The sequence below is a fragment of the Alexandromys fortis genome, unplaced genomic scaffold, assembly GCF_014885135.2.
Source record: "Alexandromys fortis isolate MF-2015 unplaced genomic scaffold, M_Fortis_MF-2015_v1.1 scaffold_139, whole genome shotgun sequence".
Classification (NCBI taxonomy): domain Eukaryota; kingdom Metazoa; phylum Chordata; class Mammalia; order Rodentia; family Cricetidae; genus Alexandromys; species Alexandromys fortis.
In genome coordinates this window covers 1,253,050-1,267,661 of record NW_026068020.1, presented here as the reverse complement: position 1 = coordinate 1,267,661, position 14,612 = coordinate 1,253,050, and the positions used below count along the sequence as shown (strand labels likewise).

Genomic DNA, 14,612 nt, shown 5'->3' with positions numbered 1-14,612 from the left:
CCCTTCCCTTGTCCAGGGGTGATGGAGGAAGGTCATTGGCTAATAAAGAAACTGGCTTGGCCCATTTTATTGGTTAGAACATAGGTGGGTGGAGTAAACAGAAGAGAATGCTGGGAGGAAGAGGAAGTGAGGTCAGAAGTAATGCAGCTCCTCTCAGAGCCAGACGCCTCAGACAGAGAGGCATGCTCCACTCTCCCGGGCAGATGCACGCAATGAAGCTCCTCTGACCAAGGATGGACATAGGCTAGAATCTTCCCGGTAAGCGCACCTTGGGGTGCTTACACAGATGATTAGAAATGGGCTAAATTAATATGTGAGAATTAGCCTAGAAGAGGCTAGATAGAAATGGGTCAAGCAGTGTTTAAATTAATATAGTTTGTGTGTTGTTATTTTGGGCATGAGCTAGCAGGCTGCTGGAGTGCTGGGGACGCAGCCCCGCCACTCCCTATTTCAACACAGGGGCCTGTGAGAAGATACAAGCACTGCTACGAGAGCTGAGATGCTCCTTGGGCAATTCTCTCAATGGTGGCATCACAGCACTTTTGGCCTCTAGACAGTGACAAAAGCCATGCAAGAGGACCCATTATCCATGTCCCTATAGAACTCTACCCTAGTTTGGGCTGATGGAAATAACCCCAGGGATAACATTTCCATTCCTCCAGCTGTCCACAGCTTAGTCCCAATGCTGCATGGACTCTATCCTGGCATAGAAGTGAACCCCAAATGCTGAAACACTCTGGGGACCAGAAACTGCTATTCAGCTTTTGAGGAAGATTCTCTTAAAGGCACATGGTCTCTAAGAAGATATCCAGAATACAATCCTAAACCTTAATATGTCAGCCTGCCTACTTGGAGCCCATTGAAAACCATCTACTTTGGAGAGGGGCGGGGAGGCTCGCTATTGGTGCCAGTGACTGATGCCAACTGATTATGGAGCTCTGTAGACATACTAGCTGCCCACCATCAGCTTCCTCCTCCTATCTGAGCATTCTGACCTCTAGGGTCTGGCCTAACCTCAGGCCCAAGTTGCCTGGAGCCAGGGCACTTTTACTTCAAGGCAACTGGCTGGCGCTCCTTGTCTCTGTACAGGCTCCAGGGGAAACTCCTATGATCAAGAAAAGTGACAAGCCGAGTCCACAATATGACACAGCTAGTAAAAAGGCTTCCCAAACAAGCCTGAAGACCCAAATTTGAAAACCACAGGGGAAGGACAGGACTCCCCAAAATAATCATCCTCTAACTCCCTCATGCATGCCTATAACACACACATGCACACACACACACGCATGTGTGCGCGCACACACATGCATGCAAACATACACATATGCAAACACACACACTCCTTTATTTCTCCAAGATCAGGCTGGCCTCAAACCCAAGAGATCTGCCTGCTTCTGTCTCCCAAGTGCCTGGAGTTAAGGCGTGTGCCACTACTGCCCAGCACAAAAGGCATTTTTAAAAAGTGACAACCTAAGGAAGATTAACATCCACACCATACTCGTGAATCTTAAACCAGGCCTTCGGAAGAGGCTTCCAAGGCCAAGGATGACAACTAGTCACTGGCCCTGGCCCTGGGGCTCAGGAGAGAACAGCCCAGGGACAGACCCCACGCTAGTGGGATCCTCCCGGACACACCCTCGTAGGAAAGTGGACCAGCCCAGAGGACCTGCCCGGTAGTGGGGAGTGTCTCTATCAGCACAAGGATGAGTGCTCTTGGCTGACAAAGGGCAAATTCTTTAAATGGATATTCACCGGTGTTGGAGGCAGGAACTGCGTGCGGAGAGAGCATCACACATCTGACACATCAATGACAGTACACCGCGGCGGCTAACTCCAAAGCTCTTTATTTAATGCAACTGGAGCATTTGACAGCAACCCAATTCAAACCCTGAAGTGTCTTACAAACAGGGAGCAGCTCTCAGTGACCCTGAGGAATGTGCCTGCCTCCCCTGGTCTCCTGGCAGAAGCAGCAAATCTGAACTTCTACTTATGGCCTGGGTGTCCCTGCTCAGGACACTTAATGTTCAGCCTCAGGATTGACCACTTCTGCCCTAAGTTCCTCAGAATGCCTGAAAGAATATGGGGGAGCCGTGGCAACTCTGTAGGAGTTTCCGTCCTTTCTGTAGGCCCCCCCCCCATCCAGAGCTATAGGGTCCATGAAGTTGATTCCCTCAAAACAGGTCTAGGGGACTGCAGGGGCTGGCCATCAAGATTGTCATGCAAGCCATCCATTAAGAGAGTGGGCTGTCTCCACCATCATCTGATACCCAGGGAGGGAGCAGACTTAAGGAGGGCAGCCCACCCTCCACAGGTCCCTGGTTAGTGTTGTTGGTCACCAAGGCCTCCACACACTCTGGGCCAAGCGAGCTGCTGTCAGGCTGCCTAAGGTTGTAGGTACAATTTCCGACCCTTCAGTAGACACTCGATTTAGTTCAGCCTCTGGGACCTCCTCTAGGTCGGAACACAGGTCATCCCCAAGACCTGGGGGACTAGACAATGGGGACCCAGGAGGCCAGCTGCTCCTCCCAGGGCCTCCAGGCAGCCCCGCTAGGGAGTCCCCCAGCAGATCCCGGAAGCTGCTACCCTCGCGTAGTGGCATGGACTCTAGCAGGTGGTTCAGGAGTTCAGCAGAGACGGTGGCATCGATGGCTTGGCACGTGGACACGAACGTGTGCACCTCATGCATGCATTGGATGTAGCCAGCAGCGAAGCGCTCGCTTGCTTCCGCCTGCAGCTGCTCCCGCTCTGTGCAGGAGGGTGGGAAGAAGAGAGCAGCGTCCCCCACCGTGAGCAGAACTACTATGACTCCTACGATCCGGGACTCACCCAGGAGACACACTGGAGTGTCCTACTGGGGGATGGGGGAGCTCTCGCCTTGGACCAGGCCCCGGGTTCCGGGAGCCGTTGCGTCTGCGCTCCTAATTGGCAAGCGTGTCCTGTCAGAACCCCAGCCCTCGGGTCCCCGCCACCACTCACCTCGTGCCCGGCCCCGCAGCGCGCCCTGCACGCGCCGAACCGTCAGTTCCAGCACTTCGGCGTTCTCAAGCTTGGCCTGCACCTGCGCAGAGGGGAAGGGAATTGAGTCTCTCCGAGAGCTCCGGCGAGCACTGTGCAACCTCCCGCGGCGCCCTTCCCGCCGCACCTCGGTGCCGGCCAGCAGCCGCCGCAGCTCCTGCAGACTCTCGTTGATCCGCGCGCGCCGCTTCTTCTCCACTAGGGGCTTCCGGGCCTGTGGGAAGCGGGCCACTGAGCCCCGGGCCCGCGCAGCCTCCCGCAAGCCCATCCGCCCGCGGCCCCTGCCCGCACCTTGCGGTCCCCCCGTCCTTCCCAACGATCCTCATCCTCGTGTCCAGCACGGTCCCGGCTGGGCGCCAGGGGCGGAGACATGGTCCGCAGCGCCCGGATCCCGGCGCCGGGAGCTGAGTGCAAACCACCCTGCCAGGCGGGTGGCAGCCGGGAGGCCTCAATAACTCTTCGGAGTCTTCCGGCCCGCGGTGTCCCGCCCCTTTAATAGCAACTTATTTACATGTCAATGCACCGATTGGCTGTGCGTGGCCGGAGCTGCCAGCCGCGAGGCTGCCCGCATCCAATGAGAGTGGCCCGCTTTGTCAGGGCCCCGCGGGCCTCTGGCAGCTGGCGAGGCGGAGCCCACAGCCCGACCTCCTGCCACTCCCGCAGGGGCGGGACTCCGGGGACAGTGACCCCGGGCTTGTCTTGCTTGTGTACTTGTACCTCCCTCTGCTGAGTTGTGAGCCCATATCTGCCAGCCTGTGAGCTGGGACCTAGCTATCCATTCTTCGGTCCGCATCGCCATCCATTCCACCCACCCCTTCACCCATCCATCCCTACAGTGCATTCGCTTCCTTTGGTCACCGAAAGTGCCTTCCGAGAACAGCGGTTCAGTCTGGGGCCCCAAAGTGGGCTTCTGGCGGGGCAGTGCCAAAGTCAAGTCCAAGCCCTGGAAGGGGGACCTGGAAGGGGCTTTGGACACGGGTGGCGAGAGTGCAAAGTCCGGGAAAAGTGGGGACCAACCTAGCAGCAGGAGTCCCTAGGGACAGTCCTTGGCCCCTTGAGGTTTTTTTTTTTTTTTTTTTTTTTTTTTTTTTTTTTTGTGGACTTATGGGGACACCTGTAACCTTCTTATACCGAGGTCCGCAGTCGTTCTGGCCGCTATCTCTCTTTCTCTGGGCTCTTTCTAAGTCACCTACCCAATCACTTACTTACCTTGCCTTTCTCTGTTTCCAACTCCAGCTCCATGCCTCTCCTTCCTGGTTCACCACCCAGTACCACCTAGTCCCTCCGCACCCCCATCCGGGGCTCTCACATTTCCCTGCTCCCCACCCCTTTTCATGCCCACCTCCCTCCCCCGCGAGACCCCTTCGTGTCCCCCTACTCTACCCCCACCTCTGCCCCGAGCCCAGCCCTTCTCAGCTCCTCCCTCTTCCATCTTTGGGCCCTGCAGGCAGAGGCTGCCGTCTGGCCCCGGTAACTTGATGCCCGTGACAGTTGGCAGCTGCAGCCGCTTCGGCAGAGAAAAGCCGCAGCCTGGCCAGGAGCGACAGGTGTTGGCCGCGCCTTTGTCTCGTTGGCTTTGTCCCGCTGGCAGCGACAGGCACGCCTGTGTCGGCCAGACGCCCAAGCGCCGCGTCGTCGTCGGTCCATCTGCCGGCCTTGCCTCAGCGCGGGAGGGGTGGCGGTGTGCAAGTGCGGCGAGAACGCGCCCCCAGGCAGCACCCTAGGAACCCCGGCTCTGCTGCACTGTTCTTGGTTTCTGCAGCTACTTCAGAGCTGAAACACAGGGCCGGCTCCCACCGGTCCTTTGGGTACTCCATCCTTGGGCCTGGGCACCACTAAGCACCGCTTCAGTAGGAGCCTCTTCTCTTTAGGTCTTCATCAGCCTGGCTGGAAGGGCTCCCAAGGAAGGGAAGACCAGGCAGGAACTGGAGTGGCTGGACAGGGAAAACCTCTACCCTCTTAAAGATGGGTCTGGCAGACACCTTGTGGCTCTACTACAGAGGAGGCTCCAAAGGTGTCAGGTAGCATGAGGTAGCTGAGAGATTTGAAGTTCGATGGTCACAGTCACCTTACTAGCGACCCACTCCTGCTCTCTCTCACTTTTACCTCTGAATTGTTCCTCTGTGTTCGGGTCCTGATGCTTCCCCCAGTCAAGTACCACTCTTCTGGATATTCCCAACGTGCTAAAAAGCCTGGGTCTCTTCCACTACCCTCCAGGAGCTGCTGAGTGTCCTCCATTCCTGGTGGTAAGACTCCTAGACAGGGGTAGGGGTGGAATGAGCCCAGTGGATTTAGCCACAACTGGTTTGAAACTACTGTTTAGCTATTAGCTTCCAAGTAAAGGAGATTCTAAAATAATTACTTTAAGTTTCTACTACTTTGAGGTAGGCAAAAACAACCTTTGGTAGTTGTTTGGTTGGGTTTGTTTGTTTTTGTGCTCCCTAGTTCACAAACGGTTTTGTACTTCTCCCTGTATCCAAATGAGCAAGGCCAAAAGATAGCTCCTATTGGTACAGCATAAGGTCTTTGTGGACAGGCTCTTGGAAATACCTGTGGACCCCTGATTGGAGAGTTCGAAGCGAGGGGCCAAAGGAGACCCACAAAAGGCAAAGTGCAAGCAAGGAATTAAAACCAACTAAGAACTCCAGGGGAAGCAAAGCTACCCAGGAAGAGAAATGGGACCGTAGGTGTGGGAATCCGTCATGGATGACAAGGCTTTGTCCAGTGCTGTGTGAGCTGCGGTGTGTTGCAGAATGCCGTGTAGAACTGAGGGGAAGAGAAATTAAGTACTTGGGGTATGCCTCAGTGTGACTGGACAGTCTTCTTGGAAGGAAAGAGGGTAGAAACAGGGCCGGGTATGTATGAGTCAGGAAACACTTTTTGGCTGGGGGAGAGGGGTTGCTTGAGGTCCCACCTGCTAAGCCGGCTTCAATTTATTTTAGTGAATTCATTGCCCAGGTGGCTTAGATTTGCTGTTCCAGAAGCTTGACCACCCCATTTTGAGCCCACAAACCCCTTCCTCTCCTGTCTACCTCCCTCAGCTGACCTATTACTTCCTGCCATTTGTCCTCTGGATCATAACCTACCTTCAAAGTTTGCCTGCATGCAGACTTCCTGAGCATTAGGGCCTTTTGATCCCCCTAGAGCCAGGAACAGAGGCCAGTAGAGGCTGGGCTGTAGTGGCCACAGGGTGACTAGTTAGCAGCAGAAATAACAGGCCATAAATCCCTAGAGGGACAAAGGCAGCAGCCAGCCTACAGACATCCAAGTACTTTGTGGGCAATCTGCCCAGAGACTCAAGAGAATTTCCTTTTGGTTTGGAAATAAAGGAGAGGGATTGCCCCTCTGGTTACACTGCAAGGCACAATAGGAGCTGTCCGATTCTAGCATGGTACCCACGTGAGTTCTCTGCTCTCAGTCCTGAGGCTGGCACATAAGCAACCAGCCAAAGGTAGGATTAAAGAGAGAGTGGGTGCCTGGGGGTCATGCTAAGTGGAGGGTCAGCCCAGTGGATCTGCTAAGTTATCATGTCCAGGTGAAAAGACATCAAAAGAAAAGAGGTCGTGGAATGCCTGGCTAGAACTGCATGATGGGAAATTTCTGAGGGCTTGAATGGGCCAGGGAAGCGAGGACGTGAGAGGCACACAGGTAAGAACACCATGCTCGGAGTCATGAGTTGGCTTTTGGGACTGAAGATTTCTTAATGTACCATTTTGAAGTTCTTTAATAACTTTTTTTTGACAATACCATTCTATTTGGTTTATTGGTCTATTTATTGGTCTATGTTATGTTAATATATACAGCGCTAGGATATAGGTCAGTGGTAGAGCATAGACTTAATCTGCATGAGGTCCTCGGTTGATCCCTTTCATTACAACAAACAAAGCATACAATTGAAAATAAAAATATACTTGCTTTATTTAACAATTCTCTAAAAGGCAAAAAAGTCATAAAAAGACACAAGCAGTCACACAAACATATTGCACTGGTTAAAGGAAGGTACGTTTGGTTTGCACATGAACAAACCGCTTGTCCGGCAAGGCTCACCATCACACAAACTCTGAGAGCTTATTTACATTAAAAAGGCGGCTCAGTTTAAAACAGAGTCTCATAACACCCGTGTAAGCACACACTCTAAAGGAAACAGGACTGGATGCTCGGCATCTTGTAAACAAAGTCACAAAATTATCCTAGGAAGTCAACTTCTTAGCAGTTAACAATCGAGGACTATATATTAAATAATCATAAAATAATGCTGATGGTAAACATTCACGATAGTAGAGAGAAGGTTTTGGCAGTTTTGTGTTTAAGGAACAAGCATAGGCTTAGACCACCATCTATCTACCCTTTCGATCCGACTGCTGAGGGAGGCGGCTGTCTGTAACCCCGAACGTCCATTAAAATATGGGTACTACCTTATCTCAGTCAAAGGTGGTGTTGCCTTAATTAAAAAAAAAATAGATTTCTTGTTCTTATGAAAAATAGGGTTAATATTCAGGCATCAAATGGCTTTACTATGAAAACCGATTGCAGTAATACAATGTTCTGGCAGCCACTCCAGATCCAAGGAACTCTGCTTTTTCTGATGCACTCTGTCTGCTCTTAAGTCAATGACTCCTCCCTGGTGACTTCTCATTCACACCAGGGGTCAAGAGAAGTCTGTCGGAATAATCTTTGGATGTCTGGTGCAGCATAGTGTTTTGCAGAACTGAGCAGAGAGGCCCCCTTCTCCCCAAGGGTTCCAGTGATCTGAAAGCCAGCAGCACAGACAGACGCGGTGACAGAGACCTGAAGCCACAGGAGCTAGAGGGTCAGCCAGGAGTAGAGCGGGGAGGCAGAGCTCTGTGTAAATTGGAGAACACTGAAGGTGGACATGGAGGCCACTTCCCCCATCTGCCCCTCCTTCTTGTGTTCAATGGCTGCTCTCTGCTGGGATCTGTTGTCAAGGAGACTCCAACCAAAGAATATATATGGTCTTGTCCCCGCAACAGCAAAGCCTGGTTTGCAGAGGCCACCATGCAGACAGGGTGACATGACTGTTACCACACCTCTCTGCAAACTGGCCGTGATGGTCTAAAAAGGATGCACGAACGACAGAGAAATGTACGGGAGGGGGGAGGGCGCTAGTCTGATGGCATTGGTCACAGAAATCACTAAGCTCCATTAGTCCAGAGCAGGCATTCCAACTTTGTTTACAAACAGAAGTACATCAGACTGGAATGTTGGCCACTGCAGTGCCAGAAGCCAAGGCTGCCACCCCATGCTCCAAACCACCTACCGGAACACACCCAGGAGGCCTGCAGAGATGTCCTCTCCACTTGGTGGGTGAACACGCACGCAGCAGGACTGCTTGGTAATTTAGATTAAAAAGCAGCCCTCCATCTGATACAGTCACACTGTGGGAAAGTTCTAGAAAGCCAGGCCCTTGGCTGAGAGCTTCATGTGACTTCCCAGCTATGTGTCATAGCATGGTGTGATGTCTCAGTACAACCCGTAGGGGGACAGTGGACATTGGTACACTGGAAAGGGGTCTCACTGAGGTCAAGGGACTTCTGAGGGCCTTGAGGCAAACTCTATGACACACAGACCTCAGTCTCCCCCAAGTTCAATGACAAGTTTGATGACAAATCTTACCCCATCTCCCAAATTCCATATTTATATTTCAATACAAAAACGTATTTCTTCCTAAACCTCCCCACAGTTTTGTTACACCTTCAGAAAACTATGGTGGCTTGTTTTTTTTTTTCTAAAACAAAAAAAAAAAGCAATGTGAGTACACATCTATTTCATTAGAAACAATGAGAAGATCCCCGTCTCTTCCTAGCACCATCTAATGTAGATCGCTGGCTGGGGATGGGGCTATGTCTGCGCCTCTTTCCTGGGGCTTTCCTCTTCTTTAGCTTCTGACGCGTCACCGAGTCCCAAGGAAGGATTGTCTTCCTCATATGGCAGGCAAATGTTGCCCTTCCCCTCGCTCTCACAGTAAACGCAGTCCTTCAAAGAAAGAAGGCGACTTGAATAAGAAGAATGCAGCTGCAATTTGCCGTCACTCACACTCAGCAAGGTAGGAGGAATGGTAGCCGCGACCTGGAGGGTGCTGATCATAGAGGCACCCCCTGGCCCAGGAAGCTGGCTCCTGGTCATGAGTCCTTTACCAGTGACTTCCATCAAATGTGTTCCCTGGCATGTGCTCAGGTGGAAGAGGGCACATGAGTGCGAAGGACAAATGTGCGGTGGTCAAGTGACCCCAAAGTCTTTGTCAAGACCACTCCTCCCTCAACGGATAGAACCTTACTTCTCTCTCCTCAAGAGTACTTCGACTTGGGACATGCGACATCTGAGATTGGGCCTTCAGGGCACAACAGGAACGTTCTGTGGACATCTCGTCCTGCGGACACCTAAGCACCCACAGTGAGATATGGGGCCTGCTGCAGCCAGCGTCAGTTGGCCTGTGAGGGAGCCTTCCAAGAGGCAGATCCTCTTGCCTTCAGATTATAGGAGCCTCAGCCAAACCTTGCCTTCTGCTTCACAAATCGTGCGTGTGGTTTATGCTTATAATCCCAGCACTTGGGACACAGATGTCCTCAGGAGGATTGCTCTGAGTTCCGAGTCAGCTAGGCTACAGTGTGAGACTCTGTCTTAAAAGAGCTGGAGGGATAGCTCAGCTGAAGTGCTGCTTTGTAAGCCTCAGGACCTGAGCTCATTCTCTAGAACCCACATAAAAAAAAAAAAGTTAGAGATAGCAGTGTGAGCTTGTAATCCCAGGGCTGGGAAGCAGAGGCAGGTGGACTTACTGCCCAGATACTCTAGCTCTCCTGTCAAGCTCTGGATTAATAGGAGACAGCAGGCTTCATTCAAGTAGATTTAGGTTGTCCCTTAGCCTCCACAGCACATGCAAACATCAAAAAAAAAAAAAACCCTCCCAAGAGATCCTGAGCCAGAACCAACCAGCTAGCTAAGCTGCTCTCAAGTTCCTGACCCAAGAAGATGGCAAAACAAAGGCTCCTTCGAGGAAAGACGATTCCCACAATCCCATTCTGGGAACGGAAAGTATGAAGGTCCTGGGGCCTTCTACCTGCTTGATCCAGGACAGCCAAGAGGAAGCGGGGGAAATGGGAGGTGAGATAGGAGGTGGTGGGTCAGCTTGACGGTGAAGCCACTTATTCTGGCTAAGAATGGGGCACCGCTAGAGGGGATTTAAGTGGAGACTGTCTTAGTCACTGCTCTCTTGTGAAGATACACCTTGACCCAGGCAACTCTTATTAAAGAAAGTATGTTAACTGGAGGCTTGCTCATAGTTTTAGAGGTTAGACCATTAGACATGGTGCTGGAGAAGTAGCTGAGAGCAATCCTGATCTGAAGGCCAAGAGAAAGATGGGGACTTGGCCTGTTATGGCCCACCCCCAGTGACAGACTTTTCTCCAACACAGCCACAGCTACTCCAACAAGGTCAAACTTATTAATCCTTCTCAAATGGTGCCACTTCCTAATGGCTACGCATTCAAATACATGAGCCTTATGGGGCCCTTCTCATTCAAACCACCCTAGGCGCCTATTATCATCTGTCTCTGGGAGAACAGTGAACAGAGAGCACAGTGTGAGGTTGCCCTGTCATGCAGGCCATGTGATTGGTGGGGACAAGGTGGAGGTGGGAGAAGCTGCTTTTCAAAGTTGAGTGGTGTGATCTGCTAATGACCAGAGGGAGTAGGAGAGGCATCTTGGACAGCTCCAGGGTTAGCAGCCTCCATCAGTGAGCTGGGAGTGTCAGGATACAGTCAGTGTTCCCTAGCTACAGTCAGTGGTGGGAGACATCAACAAGGGAACCTACACCAAGCTGAGCATTGGGAACCCGGAGGCCAGAGAGGAGTCTTGGTGCCCAGGAACCAGAGCTGTTAGCATTGTAGACTAAAAGCCATGGCCTGGAGACGGAGGTGGCTGCTCTCATGCCACTGGACTGCAGTGGGGACACTCTACCTGAGAGTCAGCAGGTAGCAGCAGAAGCCGGGGAGCACATACAGTTAGTTCTGGGATTCCAAGGACCAGGGGCCAGGGCAGGAAGAGCAGGGTGGGCGGAGAGATGTTTGTATTGGGAAACAGAAATCAGAATGGTAGAAAGGGAGGCCATTCTCTTCACTGAGCTGTTCGGGCTAGCCATTCAAACCTTCGAAGGAGTCATACCTAAGTGTCCTAGAGCCTTTTCCCTTCCTCCCTCCTTCCCTCCCTCCATCTCTTCTTCCCTTCCCCCGTCCCTTCCTCTTTTTTCTTTCCTCTTCCTCTTTTCTGTGACAGGCTCTCCCTGTGTGTCCAGATGAGACCCAGACTTGCACTCCTCCTTCCTCAGGCTCCCAAGTGCTGGCTACAAATGTGTTCTACTGTATCTTATGTTTTTTAAATCAATTTCAAATTTAGAAGCGTGATATTTACAGATAAACCAAGAAGACAGTACAAGGGTTCTCTTCAGTGTAGTTCTGTTGTTTGTTTCTTGAGACAAGGGCTTGCTATGTCTGGTAGGTTAGCCCTGGCTTTCCAACCTCCTGCCTCAGTTTCCCAAGTGCTGGGATGATAGGCGTGTGCTACCATGCTTGACCCCAGCTGCAGCCTTTGAGTGCTGTGTGAGAAGTAGGGCTCTGCAAACTTACTGTCACGTCGATGGCCGCAGGCAGACCCCCAGTCTGGACCCATGAATGAACCTCTTGAAGCTCTCGCCTCTGGCTCTCCGTGAACCGGGGCTGGGACCTCTGCAGCAGCTTCAGCTTCTCCCGGTCCTCTTTCAAGACCGACTGGAGATCCCTTCATGAAGAGTTAGGTGTAGGTGAGCCACAGGTTGAAGGGACAATATACTCATTTTCTGTCAATTTTTTCAGTATCAATAATGTTGTGGCAGAGGATTACCATTGAGATAAGTCATTTTGTTTAAGGTTAACTTAGTCTCTTTAGGAAACATTCTCTAGTCTTTTCTCTTAATGACAACCAAGGTCACAATTTCTGTCACTAGTACCTGCTGCCTTTAGGAACCTCAGGGTTCCCCCTCCTTTCTCTGAGCCCCCTGTCTGGGGCTGCTCTGCAAAGGCAGTGGCTTCAGCAGCTTCTCAGCGAAGGCTGACCTGCACTTAGGACCTGTGCGGGTCCAGAAACACCACAGACATGGGCTGATCACCCACCTGGACTCTCAGTTTCTTCAACTTAGACAGACACATCCCATTTACCCCGAAGGTGGGTGAGGTAACACAGCTCAAAGCGCAACACGGCACCAATGTACGGCTAAAGTACAGTGTGCTGTTGGCAGGAGGGTGGTCTCCAGGGTTCTAACTGCCCCAGGCCAGTAAGCGGGCTGTTGCAGGCCCAGTGGGGCCATCGTGGAGGAGCCTCGTATCTCTCTACTGCCTCTGCTGTATCTAGACAGTGTTCCACAGGACATCCTTCCTGCCTGGATGACCCTGGTGTTGGAAACTCCTACCCAGCCCTTCAGGCTTCCCAGGAGATGCCAACAGTTACCGGGAGGGCAGCTGGTATGTCATCATGATGCTGTCGTCTGTGTTAGCCATCAGCAGCCAGATGGGGTCCTGCAAGACGTATTTAATGAACTGCTCACTTTCCTCCGTGTCTGTGACCACTTTTGCTTTGTGATTATTCTCTGAGGAGTCAATGCTTCCAAAGTATTTGCTGGTGTGACTTGTATCACTACTGCCTTCAAAGACGTGAAAAGCAAATCGTTATAACCTTGACATAAAAAAGCAACTCTTGTACCATGTGCTTACATGAAGTCATGGGCCTGTACTCCACCAGGCAGGCTCCTGGCTACTGCGGGCTGGAGCCTGTCTGAAGAGCAGGGTTCCTTGGGTAATGACAGCCTGTGCTGGCCCAACTTCCCCTTGGCTTTCCAATCCTAATAATCTCAATGATTTGAACTCAGAACACCTGCCAGCACCGAGGAGGTGATTCTTGCCTGGGGGAAAGCTGAGCTCAGGCAGGGCCTTGTCTTGGAACCCTGACCTTTGCCCCAAATTCTCACTGCCTGTGGACTCTGGTCTATCTTTAGGCTCACAGAAGTGTCCTAAGAGGGACACTACTGGCTACTGGTCTATTCATGCCTAGCTGTTGCCCGTAGGCAAAGAAGCCTATGAGCAGATTAGGGAACATTCACTTTAGGGCAGAAAAGGCATCAGGACTTTGAGGATGGCTATGTGCAGGTTTGCCCCTGGAGGCTTGAGGGCACGTGTGGATGATCCTTGCCAGCAGAAGTTGATGGTTAGTCATGTCTGCATATGTGTACCCAACTCAGGAGGTTGAACCAATGTCCAGGGAACCCACCGACTGGCCCAACAAGGGCTGGCATGGATGCGATGTCTTCACAGACACAGAAATTGGAAGCTAACAGATAGAATCCTGAATTCTGATGGCTAAGGCCTGTCTGCTCTGCTAAGTAGGGTAGGCAGCACTGAATCCATGAAGAATGGCCAAAACCAGAACATTCTATGAGAATCTTCTAGACACAACCCAAATCCACACTGGCCAGCACACACCTGTGCCCTCAGCACAAACGTACCTGCCCCACTTTGGGATGCGTCACAGCCCAGCGAGCTGGAGCCCAGAGAATCTGAGGTGGCAGATGTCCCGCTCCTAGACAGTGCCGAGCCTGTGGCTGAGCAGAGGTCCTCACCCAGCAGGAGGTTGATCAGGTCACTGGATGTGGAGATGGCATCACTGTTCTGGGTGTCGGAGGGCTCGTTGCACTTTAGGAACAGGAAAAAGACACTGATGCTCATAGGGGCATGGCACACAACACACAATATGGTGAGGTGGAGCCAAGGGACTGCCTTGGGTGGCTTTTGTGCAAAGATCAGTCAGAGAGCAAGCCTTTCCTTTACCTATCAGGTGAGCAGATTTTACAGCCATGGGTGTGGGGAGAGGGTCGCTGATACTCTATGAACACCACCCAATATAATATGCCTCCGAGAAGAGTCACAGCAGACGTTAGGGCTTGGACTCAGTGGAAACACACCATGATGCTCCTCAGCCTCCTGGGTAGTGAGCGCCTCATGACTGAGGCTCTGAGCCCCAGTGGAGCTGCTTGGCTTGGGAAGCATCTTGCGTTCTAGTGTCTTAAGAGGGCAGAGAGGCTCTGGGAGACCCTCTGCCGGCTTAGCCGGCTCCACTTTCTGAACAGTAGCATCAACGCCTTGCAAAGGCAGCCATCCCCCCGGAATGTCCATGGGGCTGGCTCTGGCTATTGTTACGGCCAGAGACCATTAACTGGACAGGGTCCTTACTACACCAGAAAACACTGGCTTCTGAGCTAAAAGCAGAAATTCCCTCCTCATCTCTGTGAGCCCCAGAGGCCTGTACTCCACAAGGCAGGCTCCTGGCCACTGCAGGCTGGAGCCTGTCCCCTTTCCCCATGCTGGGCTTCATTAAACTTTGAAGCCTAGCCAGGCAAGAGCATGCCTTTAATCCCAGCACTCAGGGAAGAAACACAGATCTCTGAGTTTGAGGCCAACCTGGTCTACACAGCAAGCAGGCCAGCCAGGGATAAAGACTGTCTCAAGGTTTTTTTTTTTTTTTTTTAATTTATTAAAGATTTCTGTCTCTTCCCCACT

The 14,612-nt window shown here is 51.9% G+C and overlaps 2 protein-coding genes across 3 annotated transcripts in view; both read right to left on the bottom strand.

Moving 5' to 3' along the window:
* Positions 1 to 1,822: 1,822 nt before the first annotated feature.
* On the bottom strand, positions 1,823 to 3,507 carry Hes6 (hes family bHLH transcription factor 6). Of its 2 annotated transcripts, none has more exons than XM_050163104.1 (4): positions 3,307 to 3,492; positions 3,143 to 3,229; positions 2,977 to 3,058; positions 1,823 to 2,745 (listed from the first exon to the last, which is right to left on the bottom strand). In XM_050163104.1, exons 1-4 carry the CDS (start codon positions 3,385 to 3,387, stop codon positions 2,333 to 2,335), a joined length of 663 nt encoding a protein of 220 aa, XP_050019061.1. In that variant the 5' UTR covers positions 3,388 to 3,492; the 3' UTR covers positions 1,823 to 2,332. The 2 variants fall into 2 exon arrangements, with proteins under 2 accessions (XP_050019061.1, XP_050019062.1); XM_050163105.1 differs by having other exon boundaries at positions 2,617 to 2,745; positions 3,017 to 3,058; positions 3,307 to 3,507.
* Positions 3,508 to 6,908: 3,401 nt separating this feature from the next.
* Per2 (period circadian regulator 2) overlaps positions 6,909 to 14,612 on the bottom strand; it is a 46,243-nt gene continuing 38,539 nt past the window's right edge. The window contains 4 exon segments of the mRNA XM_050163009.1: positions 6,909 to 9,009; positions 11,655 to 11,805; positions 12,511 to 12,703; positions 13,562 to 13,748. Of these exon segments, the coding sequence (XP_050018966.1) occupies positions 8,875 to 9,009; positions 11,655 to 11,805; positions 12,511 to 12,703; positions 13,562 to 13,748 (666 nt within the window). The 3' untranslated portion in view covers positions 6,909 to 8,874.